The sequence below is a fragment of the Panicum hallii genome, chromosome 5 (genome assembly GCF_002211085.1).
Source record: "Panicum hallii strain FIL2 chromosome 5, PHallii_v3.1, whole genome shotgun sequence".
NCBI lineage: Eukaryota > Viridiplantae > Streptophyta > Magnoliopsida > Poales > Poaceae > Panicum > Panicum hallii.
The window spans coordinates 1,737,474-1,761,656 of NC_038046.1; the positions used below are offsets into that span (position 1 = coordinate 1,737,474).

At 47.0% G+C, this 24,183-nt stretch overlaps 2 protein-coding genes across 2 annotated transcripts; one reads left to right on the top strand and one right to left on the bottom strand.

Annotated features, from left to right (window-relative positions):
* The first annotated feature begins 17,977 nt into the window (after positions 1–17,977).
* LOC112895093 (probable leucine-rich repeat receptor-like protein kinase At5g49770) lies at positions 17,978–20,224 on the top strand. Its single transcript, XM_025962973.1, has 8 exons — positions 17,978–18,109; positions 18,236–18,417; positions 18,518–18,738; positions 18,906–19,032; positions 19,128–19,199; positions 19,303–19,477; positions 19,608–19,740; positions 19,850–20,224. Exons 2-8 carry the CDS (start codon positions 18,258–18,260, stop codon positions 20,096–20,098), a joined length of 1,137 nt encoding a protein of 378 aa, XP_025818758.1. The 5' UTR covers positions 17,978–18,109; positions 18,236–18,257; the 3' UTR covers positions 20,099–20,224.
* A 1,373-nt stretch (positions 20,225–21,597) lies between these two features.
* LOC112891552 (cytochrome c1-1, heme protein, mitochondrial-like) lies at positions 21,598–24,075 on the bottom strand. Its single transcript, XM_025958443.1, is given in 8 exon segments — positions 21,598–21,921; positions 21,924–22,007; positions 22,108–22,173; positions 22,261–22,377; positions 22,960–23,031; positions 23,112–23,391; positions 23,522–23,679; positions 23,771–24,075. Coding segments are annotated over 6 exon segments (600 nt in total). The 5' UTR covers positions 23,340–23,391; positions 23,522–23,679; positions 23,771–24,075; the 3' UTR covers positions 21,598–21,888.
* Positions 24,076–24,183: the final 108 nt, after the last annotated feature.

Consider the following 24,183-nt stretch of genomic DNA (forward strand, 5'->3'; position numbering starts at 1 on the left):
ATCATACAGGACGTAGGGCATTACGCGTATTGCGGCCTGAACCTGTCTAAATCTTGTGTTGTCTGCACCTTCGAGTTCCTGATCTCGGCGCATCCCAACCGAAAATCTACCACCTTGGGTATACCCCTCGGTGGGCAGCCAGATAAAACCCGACAAATTGTACCCTAAAGTATCAACTAAATAAATATTGGTAAGTGATGAATCTTTTGAGATAGGGATATCACCTTGACCAACAACATCACCATAATTATTATCGCCAAACATAATTCTTTCAATAGGCGAGTTATATTCTTCAAGATTTGTAAACATTTTCTTCTCTCCGGTCATATGATTTGAACAACCGCTATCTAGCAACCATGTAGTGCCACCGGAGAAATATGCCTACAAAACAAATCAAGTCTTGATTTTAGGTACCCAAATAAAGTTGGGTCTTTGAGGGTTAGATCGAGACATCTTTGGCACCCAAACACTGCTCATCATTTTCTTGGTATGAGCGCCAACATACTTGACTACCATCTTCCCATTTTGATCCCACATGACCGTGTAATCAATTGTGTAGTTAGAAGATGGTTTGTGCTCAATGATCTTCTCTTTTTCCTTGGTGACCTTGCCTAGAATCTCAACCAAGGGCTTTGCTTCAATGTTGTTCGCTCTTGATGTACCATGAGCAGTGTTCATCAACTCTCCAAGATTGGTGCCTCTCTTGAACAAGGGCACCTCATATCCATTTATTTTTCTTGTGCCATTTGATCTTCCACCTCTTGAGAATCCGAGTCCATCCTTAATACTAGGATATCTCTCGGCCTTATATGCCGGATGTGACTCGAAAACATTCTTACCTTTAGCTTTACTCATGTTAACCAACTTGTTCAAATCCTTAATTTGAGCATCTTTCGCTTTGATCTTTTCTTCTAGCTTAACAAGGTTAGTTTCACAAGATTTGATATCAATTGAATAACATCTTGAGCAACCTTCACTAGTGGAAACATTTGGATCATGAGTTGTTTTGGAGTTGGTTTTGGCATTTTTCAAAAGAGTGTCAAAGTTAGCTTCAAGATCTTTATATTTGACCTCTAGACTTGAATGGCTTACTTGAAGCTCACTATGTGCATTCTTTAAATTGACAAACAAGTCATTAATTAAAGATGCTTCCTTTGACATACTCTTAAGAGAGTCATTGGCACTTGACAAGTCAAGTGTCAATTTATCAACCTTCACCTTTTCCTCAACTAGAGTTTTCTTAAGGGCAAGGTTTCTTTCCTTTTCAAGGATAAGCAAGTCTTCTTGCCTCTCAAGAGTCTCTTTTCTCTTTTCCAATTTCTCCATTAGTTTTTTAATTTGTTTATAGCCCTTTTTGCCAAATTCATTTATCATGTTTCTTTCTAGTTCGGCCTCCTCTTCATCTAGGTTATCTTCTATGTCACTAGATGTTAAGGGAGTGGATGATGGAGGGGCGAAAGCATTTAATACCTTAGTCCCTTGAGCCATAAGGCAAATGGGAAGTTCATCATCACTTTCGAAGAAGTTGTTGAAGAGTCTTTGAGTTGGTGTAGGGGCTTGAATAGCAAGAGTTGCTATTTCTTCTTTGTCGGAGTAATCACTTGACTCCCAACCTTCACCAACATGGGCATTGCCATGTTTCTTCTTGTATTCCTTGCTCCTCTCCTTGTACTTCTTCTCTTTATCATTGTACTTGTTCTTTTATTTATTGTCTTCCTTGTTATTTTTCTTGTGAGGACAATCGGCGATGTAGTGACCTTTTTCGCCGCACTCATAGCATCTTCTTTGGTGAACCGATTTCTTGTCACTTCTTCTCTTCATGAACTTCTTGAAGTTCTTCACCATCATGGCGGTCTCTTCGTCGGCGCTATCATTGTCACTTGAGTCTTCTTTCTTCTTAGACTTTGAGATCTTCTCTTTTGACTCATTCTTGTTGCTTGGTTCGGCCTTTAGAGCAATTGCTTTGACTTCACTTTGTTCAATAGACTTGGACACATCCAAGTTGTTCATCTCATGGAATTGCAACTTGTTGAACAACTCCATGGGTAGCATATGCTTAAACTTTCTTTTGTCTCTAATCATGGTTGCAAGCATTGGATTCTTAGGCGCATATGCTCTAAGCATTTTCTTGGTGACTTTGTGCTCATCCCAATCCTTACTACCAAGCATTCTTATCTCGGTCACAAGAAGCTTCAAGCGATCATGCATTTCTTTAAGACTTTCATCTTTCTTCATGACAAAAGATTCAAGTTCCCCTTGAAGAACATCCATCTTTCCTTCCTTAACCACATCCGTTCCTTCATGAGACAATTGGAGCGTATCCCAAATGTCCTTTGCAATTTCAAGCCCTCTTATCTTGTTGTATTCATAAGAGCTTAGAGAGCTTCGAAGAACCATCACGGCTTGAGCATTTCGGAAGAAGTCGTGTTCTCGCTCCTTTGTGTGAGGGGGGTTGGCGTTGATATCCACACCTACAACCACAATAGTCCAAAGAGAAGGGTGAAGACCATATAAGTACATTTTCATATCATCGCTCCAACGAGCATAGTTACTCCCATCAAAGTGAGGAACTTTTCCCATTGGAACCGATGTAAAAGCAAGGTTAGCAGGATCAAGAGTTCTATGAGAGGAAGAAGTCTCATATGAATGAGACACCGCATGAAGTCCTGCAAGAATTTCTTTCTCCTTCAACTTCTTCTTGAGAAGCTTTTGTGCTTTCTTCTCGGCTTGTTTGGCAATCTTCTTTCTTATCTTCTCACTTCGTTTCTTCTTCTTCTCCGCTTCCTCCAAGCTTTAATCAACATCGCTTATAGCGAAGTCGTCATCATCATCTGAGTATGATTCCACAACCACATGTTCTTTCTCAGAGGATGCACCAATACCGGAGTTATCACCGATCCCGGCCATAGTGTGTTTCCCTTAGCGGTTAAGCCTTAATCAAGGGATTAGGCTCTGATACCAATTGAAAGGACCAACACTAGGCCTAGAGGGGGGGGGGGTGAATAGGCCTTGTTCGAATTTTCCTAAAAATCTTGGCAGAAAATTGTCAGGGGCCGGATGATCCGGCACCAGGTCGGATCTTCCGGGGGGTCGGATGATCCGGCCTAAGATCGGATCTTCCTGCCGGGAGAAAGTAACCAACCACTAAATTCAAAATATACTTAAAATTTGACAATTCCCTTTGAATACAAAGTTGGTAAAAGGTATTACAAAGCCTATGCAGGTATTCAATGTGAAAGATCTACACCTATCTAGTAGATCGGGTCAAAACAAGCTCAAGAACAATATGAACAACAATAAGTAAATGGAGACACAAGATTTAATCCGAAATTCACTCCACAAAGGAGCTACGTCTCCGTTGAGATGCTCACAAAGAGCCGGGCTGTGACTAGCCCCAAGTCTCTCACAATCAACCACAAAGAAGGATTGAGTTACTTACTATTGATCTCACAAAGAGATGGGTAATACATGTGACAGTTCATGTGTCTGTAAGCTAGGCTTATAATTTGATAGTGTGAAGTGCATGCTTGTTAGTGTAAAACTTTTGTGTGTTTGTGTAAAACTTTTGAAAATTTAAAGTGCAAGTAAAAAGGGCATTTTTGTAATTACAGAAAAACCTAGGGTTGTTTCTGTAAAATGTATTTGAATAGGAGGTAATTTCAAAATAAGTTAAAGGTGGTTTTGTAAACATGTTTTCCTTATTTTATTCCCTATAAAACATATATTTATTTATCCAAAAGTTTCATTAGAAATGTGTATGTTGAAGTGTGTAAAAAATTTTGGGTAAAATGGTGAAAATAATGGAATTTATGTAATTTTATAAAAGTATAAGTCCTTTTGTGCAAGTATTTGATTTACAAAAGTAACTTTCCAAAATTACTAGAAGTAAGAAAGGTAATAATGTAAGTAATCATGACTTACATAGCATCTTGCAAACAGGTCCAAGGTTATATGTAATTTGCACTAACAATGATAAAGATTTTATAAAATTCAAGTTTAGTCCAAGTCTTAAAATAAAACCTCATATTTTGAGTTTTGGAGTTCAAACCCTATAACAAAGTTGTAGAGCTTAAAAAGTTGTACAACTTTCATTTTGGTCACGTTTTTATTTGAGCTCTAGAACAGTGGTTAAATTCTTCTTTACCAAGAGGTCCCTGTAATTTTCTAAAATTACAAACAAGTCCTCGGGAAATTCCCTTTCTCTTCCTCCTCTGGCGCTGCTCTGTTTCTGCTCTGCAGCTGCCGCTGTGCCGACCATCATCGCCACCTCCTGCTGCAAAAATCCACGCGTCTAGTTGTGCTGCTCCTCCATCCTCTCCACCTCCTCCACCGAGCCCTTATCCTCTCCCCGCGCTGTGTACTTCTTCTGCCTCCCTTCCTCTTTTCCCACCGGCAGCAGCATCCAAATAGCTCTTTTCCTCCCTCTGTTCTTCTTTCCGATGAATCCCTTCTCCTCACAGGCGCTCGGGATCCAGCAGCCAAGGAACCGAGCGGTAGGTCTAGCGGTGCGCGCTGGCGGCAGCAGGCGCCAGGGCAGCGGCGGCACAGGCCCAGGCAGCATCGGGCCTAGCAGCGGGCGGACAGCAGCGGCTCGGCCGGCGCGCGGCAGCGCGGGCACGAGCGCGTACAGGAGCAGGCGGCTCCAGGCGGCGGCTCGGCGCGTGGGCGAGCGGGCCCAGGCGCGCAGGCGGCGCGGCCAAGAGCGCGTGCAGAAGCCGGGCGAGCGCAGGAGCAACCCGCACTCTGAGCTCCGCCCCCCCCCCCCTCTGTCGAGAACATCCTTCCGGTCTTCCTCCTCACCTTCTGACCCTTCAAACGGACTCCTGGTGTGCCACTCGAGCTCCCCGGCTGCCGGCATGGCTTGCTCTCACCGGAATCGACCCCCCCCCCCCCACGGCGCCTCCTCTGTTTCCCGTTTCAAGCTCACAGGAAGGACTTCGTGCAACAATTGAGACAAGGTCAGGGTGTTTTTTGCAAGTTATAGACTCACAGAAATAGTGCTGTGTGGGGACCTATATGTAAGAATGTTTGTTATTTCATGTGAGAAGCGCTGTTAACTTGTAAAATCAATAGAAAACAGTAGGAAATTCCAAAAATTGCAAAACCTGTTTTGTTAGAAACTAGATTTTAAGCTCTACAACTTCTATTAAGTGAGTTTGATATGAAACCAAATAGTTTTGAATCTATGTTAAATCCAAGATAAGAGAGTGTAATATTCATAGCTCTTATATGTTAACTTTGTAGATCATGATTTTTGGTATACAATTTTTATAGATTAAGTATGAATTGATGTGGAATTTTTAAACCTAATTTTGCTTTGTAACTTAAATTCTTTTAAGTTAATCAATTCAATTTGTTTATAGAAGAAATAGCTAAGCATATCCACTTAAAGCTATATTTAGTCATGTTTGCTTGTTATTGCAATGTGTTTCTTGTGCCGCTTGTTTAAATCTTAATTAGACTTGTTGTGCAACTTTAAAGCATAAGAGAGGTCTAATTCGAACATGAAATGTTTGATTTATATTTAGCCTACTATTTGTGTGACGCTAAACTTAATTAGCTATTGGTAGCCAAAGTCCTTGCCATAGATTGACTAAAGATAAATTGTGCACCATGTCTAATGTACTTGCTGCCCCTATGGCAGACTTTTTGTGATGATTGATTAACCTTTTATTCATATGGATGCTCATGCCTTTACTTCAGTCTTGATTGCAATATTGTTAGAGCCCCTTCCTATATAAAGGTCCTAGTCTACCTCGTGTATCGATTACTTAGTTAATATACCTTTGTAACTAGGCTTACCAATCGGCTACTAGTTCAGCCGATTTTCGATAGGCGTGACCCTATCGGCCATAAGCCCCTTGACTTCTTCCCTACCGGCAAAAGCCCCTCGGCCCGATGTTAACCACCCTATCGGTCCGATCCAATGTTAGTGCCCTAATCGACCTGGTCCGATCTACACCACCATACCAGCTATGCGTTAATCAGTTATTTATTAATATCATCGAACCACTTAAACACTGATTACTTTGGTTAACACTCCAGTCAAGAATCGGATAGGCACATCCAATAGAGAACGTATTTATCGGCTAAGCACAGCCAGTACAGCATAGGGAACCGGCTACTTAAGCCGATTCACAAATCTAAACGCATGCGCACCTATTAGCTCGGCCAATGTTCACACTCTCAATTAGTTTACCAATGCACAATCAATGTTCACAGATCGACTAGCCATCCGATTTTGATAACGTATCGGCTGCACATAGTCGACGTACCGGAGATACACACACGATCTTAGAGCTCTGTTATCCACTGATCTAAGCCAATTCCAGTTGTTTTCCATAGCGGTCAAATATGGCCGGTCAATCCTTAGTTTTCCTATCTTTATCCGCACACTGTTATCAGCCGATTTATCGGCTGAGAGATCGGCTATATGCTTATCAGTCATATACCCTCAACCACACTTCCATCAGCTGCACCCCTGTAGAACACATCGCCATCGGCACCAACCTATCAACCACGTCCTCTTTACTCTAACTCCGCACTTATGGTCTCACCAATCTAGTTTAATATTAGTGTTCTGTTACACCTAATTCTTGAAATAGGTCTAACTTAGATAACCCCATCGGCTGTATGACAATTGATTGTTGTACTGACGTGATCAAGTCGATGCAACCACACCTATTTATCTAGGTTAACACTTAAGCGCATCTCAATAAGGCACAGTTAGTGCATAATAGGACAATCAGCTACACGGCTGATGTACCCCAATAGATATAGGAGAACATTAAGGATGAAAACCAGCTACACAGCCGACCCACCAATCGGCTGAGCACGCCGAGGCCCAAACCGTACGGATGCATAGTTCGACTAGTCTATCAATACACTATCGGCTAGTTACTCGCACTAATCAACTAGCTATGCCGATACATCACTCGACAAATTCTACCCGATGTATAAATCGGCGAATGTGCCAATACACTAAATCGGTTAGAAGGTCAAATCACCAATCGACTAGTTTTGTTAAAGCATGGATCCGCTATGCTGATATGCACGCGGTCAGTTAAGTACGCCGATACTCACACTGATTAGTTAGGACACAGCCGCTTTAGGAAACATCCCTCTGCTAAAGTGATCGATGTTTTCATTGATCAATTAGAAAACAGGTGCACCTATCAATCAGCTACCCAGACCAAAGTACACAACCCTAGATCAATAAGATCGTACAGTACACACGCCTCTGTTAGGCATGACCAAAGCATATCAGTCAGCTAAACCTGATGCATCCTCATCGGTTAAGACCAAGACCTATACACCAACCAATTAGATAATCAAACATGCTACCTAATGAAGTTAGTATAGATGTTTAGGGTAACTCCCCCTGTTGCCTAACGAGACTAGTTAGTTTAGTTAATACTCGATAAATGACTGCCCAGTACAGGGTAGTTAGGTTGTTTGTCGAAATGTAATGTTCCTTTATTTGGATTGCAACTTTATCGTGAATTGAAATGAAAGTGTATGCATTCATTAAACTCCATCTTGCATATCATATAGATTCGACCACTCTCGCCGACGGAAATTACCCACTAATCCCGGAACCAGAAGGAAGTTATTCTGAAGACCCCGGGAACTTCGTCGCGGGATTATCTGAAGCCCCGAACCAAAGTTCGGAAGATATTGACTTACTGACTTCAGACCCACCAATAAAGGCAAGCCCCGGACATAACCCCTACTTTATTACACTGCAACCTATATTATTTATATATATCTTTATGCATTAAGTTCTTAGGAGTTGTTTGAAAACCTTAGTTGCATAATTCCAGAAACCAATGTATTGTACACTAGAACTTGAGTCCGACTAGCTGCTATGCTTATAGGACCGGTAGAAGTCGAGTGATTTCCTGTCACTCGCGCGATACAGGAATTGTGATGTTTACATTCCTGTTATCACTATAAGGATGACGGACGGGATTTTGTGAGGTATCATATTGAGATGATACCCGTCTGTGTATGGAATTTGATAAGGTCGTAGTGTGTGGTAGCGGTGGTTAAGCGTTTGAAAGTACTAGCCACATGCCGTGAAATATGGTAAGCGGTAAGCCTAGTAACCGATCGGCCCGAGGAGTGGACATACCCCCCACCACATGTATTTGCTTCTTTTGGTTACTTAGTTCGACGTGTAGGCATACGTGTTGCTGGGCAACCAGGAGTACGGGTTTTGTAGTCGCGCTACAGACGTACGTCCTGCACTTTGGAAGTGCGTATGACCTGCAGTCGCTTGTGGTGGATCTGATCCACGAGTCGGAATGAAAGGTAAACGGTTGCTTCGGAACGACCCTGTGGTGTTCCAAGCGTGTGTGTTAGGTTTACCCTTGCAAGGTTGAATCTCGATTCAGGAATCGTCCGCCTCTCACGATGAATGAGACTGCTTACCCCCTTTATCACATAGAGTAACAAGAGCAACTTTGTGATTATGAAAGATGATGTTTGGTTAAAGATTCTACCATGTTTGAGTAGTTATAGGTGCTTACCTAGAATGGTTAATCCACTAGAACCTGAAAGCTAAAAGTTGAAAGTAAGGATCTACTCTTTGTTGCTTTTCAGCTGAAAACTCTACCCAAAGCTAAAAGCCTTCATAAGTCTAGCTACATGGCTAAGTATACCATGAGACGGGTAAGCCTTGCTGAGTATTAGTATACTCAACCTTGCTAGTTGAATGTTTTTCAGGTGATATCTGTGAAGACCCTACTCTTTCCTTGCCTTGGCCCTGTGCTCTTCCAGATGATTGGTCCGTGGAATGGGATCCGTCCCCGGCCAGCACTGGTGATATCGAGTGATGTCGTGCCCGGGCTTAGCATGACATCCGTCTTGTCAACGTGCTGTAGATCATCGCGTATATTTTTCCGCTGCTAAAAATCATAGCTTAAACAGTTGTATTGTTTTCTCTAAGTTTGAAACTTTGTACTACTTTTATAAACTCTTGTAATGTAATTCCCTGTTATGTAAAATGTGATGGTGATTGTATCTCTGGACTCACCTTCGTGTGAGGTAACCTTATTTGATCCTGTGTATCGGTGGTTTATCGGGACGTTACCCGACAGGCCAAGGGATTATACCGTTTGAAACACGTTGGAGCCCTCGGAAGTGGACTCGCGTACTTGAGCCGGTATAATTCAGATTGGTTCTGCCACAATACAAACTTCCGGGAGCTCAAACCACAAAGGAATGGGAGCTTCCCGGCACCTCTAGCCGTCTAGGAGCAATGCTCCAAGAGTAACAAACGCAAATCGACGAATCGAGGATGCTTCAAGTGCTTCTTGAGATGAACAAGTGAAAGACCATGAAGTGCTCTCTTCCCACACCCCAAATCTCACTTCCTCACAATCCCTAGGTGAATCTTGGCAAGAATCAAGCTCTTGGATGGAGGAGAGAGTGAAAATCAATGTTGTGCAGGAGTGTTAGGTCGTTGGGAAAGAGCAGCCATGAATGAGGGGGGTGAGAGGGTATAAATACCACACCCTCCTCAAGTGACCATTATGTGTAAACTGAAGGGTACCGGATCATCCGGCCTATAGCCGGATCATCCGACCCAGCACTCACTTTAAGCACGAAAAACTCTCCAGAACTCCCAGGGCCGGATCATCCGACCAAGGGTTCGGATCATCCGGCAAGCAACAGAGGGTTTCAGGCGAATGGACCGGATCATCCGGCCTAGGGCCGGATCATCCGACCCAGGGCAGTGAGGAGAAGCCATTCAGGCCGGATCATCCGGCCTGAGGCAGAGGGTTTTGGCTGGCAGGCCGGATCATCCGACCCAGATGAATTTGTGAGAAAGGTTATCTCAAGGAAAGTATTCCATCTCAAAATGAAGCACTTTGACAACCTAGATCAATCGACAGCATCCCCCTTTATAGTACGGTGGTCCTATACTCAACTTCAAAAAGAAAATTTGAATCAAATAACCAGTGAACTCCACCACCATACATATTTGAATTTGGGGACCTTCTTTTCATCTTCTTCTTAAATCTTTCTTTTTATTCCTGCACACAACTTCATCAAGGCATCATATCCCAAATTGTGATTGTCAAGAATCACCAAAATCAATTAGGGGCCTAGATGCTTTTTCAGTTCCTCCTCAACCGCTCAACCACCCGGGCGCTCTCCGATAAGACGCCATATGAGGCGTGGTATGGAAGCAAGCCGGCGGTCCAGTTCCTACGCACCTTCGGGTGCCTAGCGTACGTAAAGGAACTCGAGTGTCACGGAAAGCTTGAAGACGGGTTGACCCTAGGTGTATTTATCGGCTACGAGGAAGGAGGTAAGGACTATCAGGTGCTGGACCCAATAACGCAGCGTGTGCGCACAATGCGCGACGTAGTGTTTGATGGAGACCACGGCTGGAACTGGTCGCAGGAGGAAGATGGTAACACTGGGTGCAACTCCGACTTTGTCATCGAGTACGTGGTGGAAGCTATGGTGGCTGCAGAGGAGTCAGCTACCCCCCACCCCCCGAGTGCTTCTCCCACTTCCCATGTTATGTCTCCGCTTACTACGGACTCTATTTCCAGTACTTCTGGGGGTGAGGCGACTCTTGTCAGACCCGAGCACACGGGACTGTCCACGTGGCACACTTCTCGTAGGATACGGGATGTGACATGGCCCACGCTCTACAACTGTTGTAACTACTTGTAATATAGTAGAATTACTCGTATAGTAGTTAGACTAGTCGAACACGGTAGGAAACTACCCGATAAGTATTCAGGTAGGACTTTTGGGCTTGTACCTGACTAGAATTTCCATGTAAATCTGTCCCCCCAGAAAATATAAAGGCGGACAGAGACCCCCTCAGGGACAATCATCAGGCAATACAAACCACATAGGATGTAGGGTATAACGCTCTCAGCGGCCCGAACCTGTCTAAAACCTTGCGTTCCTTTGCACCTTCGAGTTCCTGATCTCGGTGACACCCTACCTATAAACTCACCACCTCGAGGGTATCCCTCAATGGGCGTGGTGGTAAAACACCGACAACTCCCCCAACTGCTTCCCCGACTCCCTCCGCTCTCACTGATACGACTCCAAGTGCCCGTGAGGGCAGTCCGAGTAGCCATGTGGCCCATCCAAGTGCTCGGGCGGCTACCCCAAGTACTCGTGAAGCCACTCCGAGTGCACGTGCAGGTACTCCAAGCACTCGAGAGGACACACCACATACTCGGACGGGTACTCCAAGTACTCGAGAGGTTTCTCCAAGTGTTGATCCACTCGCGAGCGCTGCACCAAATTGCGGCAGCAACGAATCGCGCCTCGACAACGACCACGATGATGCCCCATTGCACTATCGCCCAATGGAAGACTTGCTCAGTGAGCCGCACCCAGGCCTTGAGCAAGTGGAACTCGAGGAGGCGGAGTTGATGCTCACCAGCACGGGGGAGCCATGCTCCTTTGCTGAGGCGGAGCGGGAGGAAGCCTGGAGGGCAGCAATGCGCGATGAAATCAACTCGGTTCAGCACAACAAGACTTGGGAGTTGGTTAAACTCCTAGCTGGGCACCAGGCCATTGGGCTAAAATGGGTGTTCAAGCTAAAGCGCGACGAGGCGGGCAAAGTCATCAAGCAAAGGGCGCGACTGGTGGCACGGGGTTTTGTTCAGCAGGCTGGCGTCGACTTTGATGAAGTATACACGCCTGTTGCTAGCATGGAATCGGTGCGAGTGCTTCTGGTTCTTGCAGCCCAGGAGGGCTGGACTGTCTACCATATGGATGTCAAATCAGCCTTCCTAAATGGAGATCTGAAGGAGGAGGTCTACGTCAAGCAGCCCCCCGGGTTCGTCGTCCTAAGGGAGGAAGGGAAGGTGCTGCAACTGCGTAAGGCCCTCTATGGCTTACGACAGGCGCTGCGAGCCTGGAACGCGAAGCTCGACTCGACGCTCAAAGCACTCAACTTCAAGCAGAGCACGCATGAGCACGCCATCTACAGGCGAGGTGGTGGCAAGCACGGGGAGCCACTACTAGTCGGGGTCTACATCGACGACTTGGTGCTCATCGGATCATCTGAACAGGCCATCAATAAGTTCAAGAAGGAGATGAAGGGCCAATTCCAGATGAGTGATCTCGGGCTTCTCTCTTTCTACCTTGGCATAGAAGTGCATCAAGATGGCGGGCACATCAATGTGAGCCAAGCACAGTACGCCGTCCAAGTCATGACGATTGGCGGGCTGAAGGGTTGCCACCCTGCCCAGACGCCCATGGAGGAAAGACCGCGACTGAGCCGCGATAGCACCGCTCCGGAAGTCGACTCCACCGAGTACCGGCGACTAGTCGGAAGCCTCTAGTATCTCCTCCACACGCGACTAGATCTGGCCTTTGCGGTTGGATTTGCGAGTCGTTTCATGGAGAGACCGACTGAAGAGCACATGAAGGCGGTGAAGCGCATCCTCCGCTACACCAACGGCACGCTCGACTACGGCCTACGCTATGAGAAGTTGACCGAAACAACTCGGTTGACTGGCTACAGAGACAGCGACCATGCCGGCGATGTCGACAACCACAAGAGCACCAGTGGCAACCTCTTCTACCTTGGGAAGTGCCCAGTGAGTTGGCAATCACTCAAGCAATGAGTGGTGGCTCTGTCATCATATGAGACAGAGTACATTGCAGCTACCGCAGCATCAACCCAAGCAGTTTGGCTTGCGCGACTACTTGGTGAACTTATGGGAAGGAAGGCCGAGTGCGTGGAACTCATGATGGACAGCAAGTCGGCACTGGCGCTGAGCAAGAATCCCATCTTCCACTAGCGGAGCAAGCACATCGAGTTGAGGTACCACTTCATTCGTGACTGCATTGAGAAATGACTCATTGACGCCGACTACATCAATACCAAGGACCAGCTCGCTGACATCCTGACCAAAGGCACTCGGGCGAGTAAAGTTTCAGGAGCTGCGATCCAAGATTGGGATGATCCAAGTACCCTTAGGCAAGACACACAAGGCTTAGGGGGAGAATTGTTGGGGTTCTAACCCTTGTGTAGGCAGGATCTAGACCAAATCGACTAGTCTTAGGTAGCATCACGCTGCATTTACTGCTTACATGCAACCCATGCACCAAGACTACTTTTGCTTGAAAGTTGCGCCGGATCCTATACCCAGCGCCCTTTACTGTAGCTTATCCCCTCGGGACCTCTATTTAAATGAAAGCACACAGCGGGTACCGACATCCAGTCAGAATCCTAGAGCAGACAACCTTAGAGGTGTGAGTGTGTTCATCTTCTCCTAGTGCAAACCACACGGTAGGTGGTGGGTTTCCAGTAGTGCGTGATGGCGTAGCTGGTAGGCACGGCTCCCCCATCCTTGCCGCCGCGCTCCGCGTCCAGACGCACGGAAACAGAGGAGTCCTCTTTGTCGCCGGGCTTGATGCACGTGACAGCCACGGTGGTCTGGCTGCCACACAGCGGTACTCGACGCCGTGCTCGTCCGTGACGCGCGGAATAGGCACGGGAAGACGTCCGCGACTCTCTTCGTCCGCGCGGCAGCGGTTGAAGGCATCCCTGCTCCGGACGGTGGTAGAGGCAGGCCTTGAGGAAGTGCAGCTCCGTGTCGCGCCTCCTGGACGCGCCGGTGGTGGTGCGGGAGCAGGACGGGGACGCGCTCCCGCGATGCGAGGTCGCTGCAGCGGCACCCGAGGTGGCCGCACCGGAAGAGCCGCCGCGCCATGACGCCCATGCCCCTTGGGCGCACGGCCATCGATGTCTTCGCGCGTCTCGTCGCTGGCGTCCTCCCTAAAGCTAGCGGTGGATCTAGAGGGGTTCTCCATCCGAAACAAGGGAGGCAACGGAGGGCTCGCAGTCGATGTCCGGCTCGGCCGCCGGCGACGGGGACGAAAGCAGCGGGACTCAATATTTGGTAGAAAGACCCCTGAAATGGGATCCAAATGTTTTCACAAAACCCCCTAGTTTGGATCGCGATTATCCCCAAATCTGGTTTGCGCCTTCCTGTCTGCTCTGAATCGCTGATGTCCATGACTTCCTGTCCGCCGCTGCCCGCCGGCGACGTGGACTCGGCGGAGATCTGAGGCTTGCCAGCCGGAGCGCCCGATCTCGTCTCCTCCTCTGCTTATCCCTCCTTGCCCAGCGCCATGTCTGCTGATGCTGAGGATTCCATTTGCGGGTGAACGAGCTACTCTAGATTACCCAGGCCAATCCATACACTGCTGCGTCAGGCAAACGTTTTTGACCATCGTACAGTTGTACTGTACGCGCACAATGCAGTAGATCTGGCGTCCTCTACGGCACTGAATATCACGTAGAGATCTCTCATCCCCAACTGCATGTCTGCGCCCTGCTCGATGTCGATGACCATCGGTTGACTGTCTCTAGGCATTCGCCGCCGGTATGCGTACATACATGATCAGACACGGATTCAGACAGCAGATGCAACTGTCGCAGCAGTTGTGGCCAAGACGATACCGGATCATGCTGCAACCTATTGCAGGCGCCTCCAATCAATCCTGCAGCTCCCAAGGGAGCAATGCATATGTGCCTGTCTGGACGCCAACGGCAATGGGACCCTGGCAGCTCTGAAAAACTGCAGATGCGGCTAGCGCAGGAGAACAGGAGGCAGAAGGGAGTTTTTGGTGTCTTTTCGTTTCAATCTTGCCGCCTTGTGACTTGTCTCTCCTGTTCAGCTCGGATCTTGTTTTCCCGGGGGGGGGGGGGGGGGGGGGTGGGGAGGCGGGGCGGCGAAAAATTTGAGGCTTGGAGATGCAGGGATCAGAAACACACTGGACCACTAACCCTGGTGCAAACCATGTGGTTAACGCGCTGGCGGATACAGGAGGAGAGCGTGCAGAGGGATCCCGGGCCGGACTGCACACCTTGGCTGGCATGCTGGCGCTACAACCAGCTCCTCTGCATGTGTTATCATTCATCCCTGTCTTTTCTCCCCTACTCCTGTTTCAAGGGAGCTGCTGCATTTATGCTGTTTGGTTCTTGTGAATTCCTGGAAACTTTCGATTTTCTGCAAACCTGCAATACATTCGTTACTACTTTTGTAGTTTAAATGCTCAGTCCTTTTGGATAGTTTGCAACTGTCTTAGAAGATCTAGATGCAAAAGTCATGTTCTAACATGTAATTCTCTCTGCTCGTGTTGTCAGTTTCCATTGTTGATTCGATTTTGTTCCCAAGAAAAGCAGCTCCTACTGATACTGCAAGAAATTCCAGATATGATATACTCTTTTTCATGACATCATTTCAGTCAATAGCAGCTAGTAGTCCTAGTAGTGATACTGCAAGAAATACAAGTGTTAGCAAAATAATACAAGTTCAAGCTAATCTAGTAAACTTTTAACAGTGTTTAGGTTCATTGTGTACAACAAATAATTTCAGCATGTGATAACCTTAGTTCCAATTAGCAAAGTATTGAGTTTGAAGTAATGTATACTTTTAACACTTCAAAGAAAGTACCGTTAAGAGTTTCTTTTGCAGACTTTCAATTACTTATTTTGGATCCCTATCTGCTTATGGTTCAACAACTGTGCAGACTAGTATGATGCTTAATATAGATCAACAACTTTTATTATGTATATATGGATCTGGTAAGAGGATATCCCATAATTCTACATTCTCCTGGCTGGAAGTTGGCCTGTTCTGAAGAGCACTTCTTATTGTGACAGCCATTGGATTCTCATCTGCAAGAGGACACAACGCATGTGCTGTTTATTTCTTTAATCTTGTTCCCTTTGGCCCTTGTGCAGTAACTCTGCTGCCCTGAAGATGTTTCTCTTCATATATATTACTAGCAAAACAACTGAACCTGCATCTTGGATCATGTCCAAAGGCAGTCTAGGTTCACTGCAGATGTTGTATCCATGTAAAAATATGATGATATAATACTAATATAGTATATTCTATCAAAGACCATTAAGGCTGAACTTAATTTATTTAGAGAACAAATGGATTTGATCACAGCTGTTCTCTTCAGACAGTTGAAGAACTGAGACAGTCAATCTGATCCAGGCAACCTCATTTTTCTAGTAGCATCCAGAAGTTCAGATCAAAAAATACTTTCTGCAGAATGAAAGAATCTTAAATTTACAAGGGATAGATTTGTAACTAGAAATGTTCAGATGTCCTTCAATTTTCTATCTAGCGTGTGTGTGTGTATGCGCGAGCAAATCTGATAAACTATTGGATTCAGATTTGGATCTCGGAGGGAGAGTATCTGACTGGACCCCTTATTGCTAGCTATTACAGCTCTCCTAGGACTAGAATTTATACAAGTTGCATGCTGCTAGCCTGCAAAGAGTTGTATTGCCCATTATTTCCTAAATCATTCACATTCTGGAGTCAATTAAATGCACCACCTTTGTTACAAAGTTTTGCTGGAATGTTCTCCCAAAATGTTTGATTTTTTTAATGGAATGTTCTTCCAAATAAAATGCTCATTTCTTGATCTGATGTAGGAATAAACTCTGAATCTCTGGAGAAAGAGTACTCAACTGTAAGTATAACCTGAAAATTAGTGGAAATAGGGTCTCCAATGTCCAAGCTACCAAATCAAAGAGTACAAGCCGGTAAAGTTTGTCGTTTTTTGCATGAACACACCTCATTCATGTACAACTCATTGTGTCTCCCCGTTTTTTAAAGACTCTGAACGAACCCAATGGCCAATACACTTGGTGCTGTAGTTTGCATGTGGCTTGATAATGTAGCAGCACATTTCTCTGTGTATCTGCGTGATCAGCCAAACACACTTGTTTTTGCTGAGAACTACCCAATTTGCAGTATTTTAAGCTATAATAGGTGCTCATTTAGAAGCAACAACAACAACTTGTTGCCGCTTGCCAGCATAACAAAACTGTCTTTTGAGCATGCATAGCTAAGCAGCACATGAGATGAGTTCAACTCAGGTGAACATACAGTATTTTCTTATGCAATTTGATCACTCCTCCGAACAACTCTTGTGCCAATATCTGCAACCATGAATTCCAGCTTCCCTCTTGAAGTAAAATCTTCAGTCTTCATCCGGTCGCTCTTCAGCACTTCAGTCAGTTACATGAAAAAATAAAATATTTTTTCAGGGACAGACTTTCACTTTGTGGTGACAGGGAGCTTTTGGGAGGCCGGAAAGCGAGCGCTTCCGCTTCCTTTTCGGACGTCCATGGCCTCCTAACCACACCACACTAGGTGACAAGTGCATCATACTGCTCGGCTTTCCAGCCTATCATGGACTCATGGTCAGTCAAAGGAAGCCCTAGCTATCCCGTGGTCCCCACTGGCAAAGCTCGCTCACGTTAATAACAGCTGGAGTAGCTGCTACCAGTAGCTAGCGCAGGACAGCCACGGGCACCACCGCCGACTGATGACTAGATCAGGGTCCGGCCTGGCCAATTATACTGCTAGTTGAGTTGCCACATTTCTGAATTCTGACCATCAGAAAGTTGTTCCATTCAAAGCCTTGGTCTCCCAATTGAGATGAAATGGGGAAGCTGATCTCATCCTACTACTATTTCACTGTTGCCCAAGAGCACATGATCAGCAACAGTCTCTGATTGACCGCTCATTGTTGGTTTCATCCTCCTGCACGTTCGCCGTATGCATGTGCAGCTCTCGCTGCACTGGCGTTGTCGTCGATTTAAATTATCACCTCATCGCTTGGTAAAACGTAAGCGAAGAAATGGGAAGAACCGTCTAAAGGCAGGCACTGATCCGTTCTTTCCAGATGAAAGATTCCACATGCACAGGCTGCACTGAAAAAAAAAATTGTTTCAGCAGTTGAAGAAGTTGCAGGCACCATCCGGCCATCCCCAATTGCCATGTGGGGAGGTTACGCTTGCGCATCAACCACATCGCATCCGTTCCGACACCCACCTGGGCGGGTGGCGTCTTCTTGCTCCTCTCTACCTCCTGTTGACGAATTGCATGCCGCTCTCCTTGTCTTTAAAGAGCCGGCCGGTCAGCTCGTGAAGCTTGCGATCGAGGCGCAAGCTCTCCGTTGGCCCTAGCTAGGAAGCCGGTGGCGGCGGCGCTGTTGAGCTGCAAGAGAGTTGAGAGTGTTCCGGAGCTCACTTGCTTCATTGATGAATGCCGAAGCTATAGAAGTCCCTGCTCGTTCCGAGGTTCGTACGATTCATCCGCGAGATGATACTTGATTTTATATTCTTCGCCGCACGTCTCCCGGTCGATGTATTTGAGCTGGCTCTCCTCTCTGACTGCTCGATCGTGGGTTGCACGTTTATTTGCAGGTTCGATGCCCCGGTCGCCCGGATGGCATTGTCAACCCCGGTGGTAGCCGGCATTGCGGCCGGCGCCGCCGCGTTGCTGCTGGCGGCCGTCCTGGTCGCGGCGTGGTTCGTCAGGCGGCGGCTCAGGGCGCGGCGTGACCGGAGCTCCGACACTGGCTCGTCCGAGGCTCCTCCCACGCTGGGTACGTGACCGTGCTGCTCCTCGCCTGCAGTTCATGCACGCACACCGTCTGCAATTTTTGTCGCGTCGCCGCCGCTTACGTGTGATGGCTTGCCGATCAGCGGAGTGGGGCCGGTTCGGCCGGACCTCGTCGGCGCCGGAGTTCCACGGCGCCAGGCAGTTCTCGCTGGAGGAGGTGGCGCACGCCACCAAGAACTTCGCCGAGGCCAACCTGGTGGGTGCCGGGAGCTTCGGGCTGGTGTACAAGGGCCTGCTTCTCGACGGCACCGTCGTCGCCATCAAGCGCCGCGCCGGCGCGCCGCGGCAGGACTTCGCCGATGAGGTAAAGCAAAAAAATCGCGGCACCGTGCCGTTTTCAGTTACCGATCAACACAAATTGTTTCTGAATTCTGAACTGCCCAGCGCCTTGTGCACCATGGCCATCTTCAGTACATTTGATGAAATTTCGTCACTTGACTGAAACATACACCGATCCCTTGTGAAATGCAGGTCAGGAGGTTATCAGAGATCTGGCACCGCAATGTCGTGACGCTGATCGGCTACTGCCAGGAAGGGGGTCTACAGATGCTGGTGTTCGAGTACCTGCCCAACGGCAGTGTGAGCGGCCATTTGTACGGTAATGAGCAAAGCTGATGAATGCTAACTGCAACCTTCCGTCTCCCTGAATGTTGCATGAACACTGTGTTGTATTGTATGTGTGTTGTTCATCAGACACCGGCAAGGAGCCCATGACAAGGCTGGAGTTCAAGCAGAGGCTCTCCATAGCCATTGGAGCAGCTAAAGGTTACAAGACCATCTTTTACATCCCTCATGATGATTAATGCACTGGAAAAAGTGCAAGGTGTTAAACAGACAGAGTTTCTGAAGTCTGAATTCTGAATTGCAGGTCTGAATCACCTGCACACCCTGGCACCTCCGTTGATCCACAGGGATTTCAAGACGAGCAACGTCCTGGTCGACGAGAACTTCATCGCGAAGGTGTCTGACGCCGGAATCGACAGGCTGCTGCGAGGGTTTGAAGGCGCCGCTCCGCCGAATGTCAGCGTCTACCAAGATACAGAGTGAGTCTGAAACTCTGCATGACCTGCACTTGGCATTTCTATCAGACTATCGCAGTAGGACTTTATAAAAGACTCATGCAAAATTTCCTTCACAATTCTTATCACGCATTGTTTGTGTGTTTGTTTCTAGGTTACATTCATTGGCCCAACTTTCTGAAAGCAGCGACGTATACAGCTTTGGGGTTTTTCTTCTGGAGCTGATCACTGGCAGGGAAGCTGCCGGCTTAATTCCACCAGAATCCAAGGAACCTCTTGCTCATTGGGTAAAATCTCCAACCTCAACTTCCAGTAAAGAAACTTATCTCCGATTTTAGACTAGTAAATAAAGCCCATGATTTTGCCTGACTAGAAAAGTTCTTGTGAATCTGTCAGATGGAGGCACATTTCAGCTCGAACGAGCTGATCGACCCCAGGCTGGGAGGGAGCTTCACATCGGAGGGCATGACGGAGCTGGTGGGCCTGGCATTCCAGTGCCTGAGCCCCTCGGCGAGGCGTCGGCCCAGGATGCGGCTGGTGGCGGCGGAGCTGGACCGGATCCTGGAGAAGGAGATGACCCTGACCACCGTCATGGGCGACGGCACTGCCATCGTCACGCTCGGCAGCCAGCTCTTCACGTCCTGATCAGGACAGCATCAGCATTCATCAATCCAAGCGGAGCCAGGCGGTACAGACAGCACCGCGGAGGCGAGGGAGACAAGCTTTTGAATGACGCGTACATCTCGCCGCTCGGCTCCGGCACCGGGCGCGGCGGCGGCGGCGTCCGTCCTTGCAGCGCACCTCCCGTTGATGTCCTCGCGCGTCGCGTCGCTCGCTTCCTCCCCCAGAGCTGGCGCAGGATCTCAAGGGGTTCTCCGTCTTGGAATAGGGGCAGCGGAAGCCTCGGCGGGCTCGCCGTCGACGTCAGGGATCGGCCGCCGGCGACAGGAAAGGGAGCAGCGGATCACAATATTTTGCAGGAAGGCCCCTGAAATGGATCGCGATTAAATAATCACGATCCAAATATTTTTCACAAAACTCCCTAATTTGGATCGTGACAAATTAGAGGGTTTTATGTAAATGCGTATTTCCAGATTTTCATAAAACACCCCACTTATTTGCACAAACAACCCCAGTTCAAAATCGAATTTGCACCTCCCTCACTCTACCCTGGTGGCCGTGGCTTCCCGTCCGCCGTCGCCGTCGCCGCCGTAAACGTGGTTTTGGCCCTTTCCTTTCCTACCCTCTAAATTTTAGACCCATCACATCAAAAAGAATTTTACTATTTAAAAGTATTAAATAAAATCTGTTTATAAAACTTTTTGCACAGCTGGGTGCTAATTCGTGAGACAAATTTAATGAGCCTAATTAATCCATAATTTGCCACAGTGATGCTACAGTAATCATCCGCTAATCATGGACTAATATACCTCATTAGATTCGTCTCGCGAATTAGCACTAGGGTTCTGCAATTAGTTTTATAATTAGACTTTATTTAATACTTTTAAATAACAAGATTCTCTTTGATATGACCCTCTGAACTTTAGACCCCACGAGCACCCGTTTGCCTCGTATACGAGGCCGGTGGTGCAAGCAAAGCCCCGATTGCATCTGCTCTCCGTCTACTCATCCATGTCCCGCGGGCCGCAGCCGGCCACCTGTCTGCTGCTGATGCCAATGATTCCGTTTGCTCGAATCTGGAACCAACAGGACAACCGACACCTGGGAACAAGTGCCGCTGTTCTGTTCATCCTGGAGAGGTGGATTAGTGATTTAGTGAGGCAACGCTGGAAATCGAAACAGCGCCGCCCGGTTGGTCATCAAGCTGTCTGCGGCCGGGCATGGCTTGGCTCGGGGTGAGCTCGTCGGCGACGGGGAGGACCGACGGCTTTCCGACGATGGGGTGCCGCCATGCCATGACGAACTGCTTCGGTGTTCTCAGCCTTCGTCGAGGAAAATTTCAAAGAGGGAACAGACAAACTTGTGTCTCTTATCTTATCCTCTTCCATTTTCTTCATGTGGGGTGCGGTGTACTAGACAACTAGAGTGCCTCTCAATTTGAAAACATTTCTTCATTTATCACAAGAGTTCAGTGTTGGCTTCCATCATCGATCGATTCAGAAAAACATGTATGTAACGACAGATAGCAAACGAAGTAGCGTAAACAATTTATTTCACAATTACAGGAGTTCAAAAGGACAAACATATCGACTATGTATGCTTGCTGGTACCAGGCAAAAATCCGAAAACAGCACCCCCACGGCTAAGGGTAATGGTAACCAAGAAATCTACATTTCAGGCATGGGTACCATGCCAGTTGCAGCATGTATATCTTTTTTTTTATGAAACAGCATGTATATCATATACACATATACGGATTATTCCATACACTTCAAATTATCGACTGGATGGTTGAACAAATGAGGCATTAGGCCTCAGTTAGCTACATCAAGGACCAGCTTGCGAGAGACTTGAAGATGGACCACTTCATGCGCCGGTAATATGCAGCTTGCAGAAGGGCGAGCGAGAGCAGGAAAATCCATTTGACTCCCATCTAATACAGGATCACGAGATGAAATATGCAATTAGACGCACAAGTTATACTTGGCAATCAGAACAGAAGATAATCATGCCGGGATGTTGCAAGAAGATACCAGCTTTCTCTCTTCCATCTCAGGCTCCGCCGCCCATGATAAGAATGAGACAACGTCTTTACCCATCTAGAATTTGCATATGAGAATAATACATCCTTCAGTTTGATGCCCAAACTTGATTCCACGGTGCTGGTTGTAAAGGATGAGAGTCACCTGGGCCTCTGTTGCAGGAGTTCCGTCTTCATACTCGACAGCTCCATCCATCAGCATCTTGGGCATCGCGATCGCGCCACCAGGAAAGTAGGGATTGTAATGCAAGCCTTCAAGAATCTAAATTTTAAATAAAAAACAGAGGGTTATGATACAAAAATAAGTCAATTGTCAAAATACAGTATATTCTATGCTGTGTTCCACATTCAAAACTAACAGCAGGAGAAAGGAGGAAAATGCAAAGCTGCTGAAAGGATCTGCATAGCTTGTGGGTTACTAGACCCTACCTATATAGGATGACCCACACATAAAAGGGCTCTTTACCAGCACTAAAAGGTAAAGAATAGAACCTTAAAACTAACATCTGAATGCTTAATTAGTTATAAAGAAACTTGTATGCATCACCACAGGAAGACCTGCATAATTGGTGAAGACTAACAGAAATAGATAAACAACATTGTCATGGATTAAAGTTGAAGCCCCAGTAAAGGTTACGCATGAGTGAAGCCTGAAGCGATATCATGTGGCAATGTCAGTCCAATTTATCCATATACTAGTTGATACAAAACCATATCGCAAGCACAAGATAGTCCTTATTTTCTACACATCTAGGAAAGTAAAACAACAGGAGAGCACACACATGAGAACCACCAAAGTCCATCAACACAAAAATGTCCAAACATTTATAGCAAAGAAGGCTACCGAAACACCAGCAGGTGGATCACGATAGCCAGTGAGCAGAGCAAAAACGTAGTTCTGGCCATTGTGTCTGGCCTGCAAATATGTATTAGCAAGAGTTAGACACAATCACACAACCCTCAAATGTCACATTACATCAAATGCACCAGTCTCACCTTTGTGATTAGACTGAGGTCTGGGGGGTATGCCCCACCATTTGCATAACGAGCTGCTTGCTCATTTGCATATGGTTGTGGAAAACGGTCACTTAGCTTACCCGGGCGTGTGAACATTTCGCCTTCATCATTAGGACCATCGACCACCTCAATCTCAGCAGCCATTGCCTTTGTTTCCTCTTCCGTATAGGCAACACCAACCAGATCCCGGTATGAAATCAAGGACATCGAGTGACAGGAGGCACACACTTGTTGATAACCTTGATGCCCACGCCTTATTCTGGTCATATGTTTTTCCATGAAAATTAAAGAGAAAAAACATTCGCAGATAACAAGAGCAAATACCTCAGCAGGATGGCTGAATGATATCAGTTTCATGTTCAACAAAATCATGTCTATTTTTAACTTACGATGCATGATCATAAGAGCTAAGAATGCCAGCATGTGGCCAGGGATAGCTTGGGGCTTCCAATCCATGCTCTGCTTATCTCTTCAAGAGCTGGCTGATGCCCACGCCCCTCCCAGCAGCCATTTATTCTTGGCGTTGAAGGTGACGAGCTGGCGATCACTAGCGAAAGGAAACTAGTAAAGGCTGGTAATTCAAGGCGGACAAAAACACTCTTGGACCAATCCGACCAGGCAAGGTTGAACCTTCTTACCGAGAAATAAAGAACATCAGTCGAAGTATGGAGGGATCCCTACTCCGACAGCAAGCCCTGTGGAGCAGTCGCGGCGGATGAGGACACCTACAACAGTCAACACAAGGACTCTGGTGGCGGCGGAAGGAGGCACGAGTGCCCGGCTGCCGTCAGGGAAGAGGATCGATTCGTCGGTCAGGGGCAGTAGTAGGATTTGGCCATTTGGGAAGGGAGGATTCACGCGCGAGCAAAGACGTTGTGGCATTTCGAGGACCGTGTGTGCGAGGGAGGGGTTGGGGACAACTGGATGGAGAGCTGCACTAACACGTAGGTCCGTGTTCTTGACTTCCACATCGAAATATCACATCAAGTCATTAACCGTAATTTGCAAAATATTATGATAAAAATCTTCGCATGAAATGCAATATCATCGC

Excerpts from the sequence above, each read along its gene's own strand:
- LOC112895093 (XM_025962973.1), top strand. The coding sequence starts at position 18,258 with ATGGCATTGTCAACCCCGGTGGTAGCCGGCATTGCGGCCGGCGCCGCC. Across the intron at positions 18,418-18,517 it reads CGAGGCTCCTCCCACGCTGG|CGGAGTGGGGCCGGTTCGGC; the intron begins GTACGTGACCGT and ends CTTGCCGATCAG. Across the intron at positions 19,478-19,607 it reads AGCGTCTACCAAGATACAGA|GTTACATTCATTGGCCCAAC; the intron begins GTGAGTCTGAAA and ends GTTTGTTTCTAG.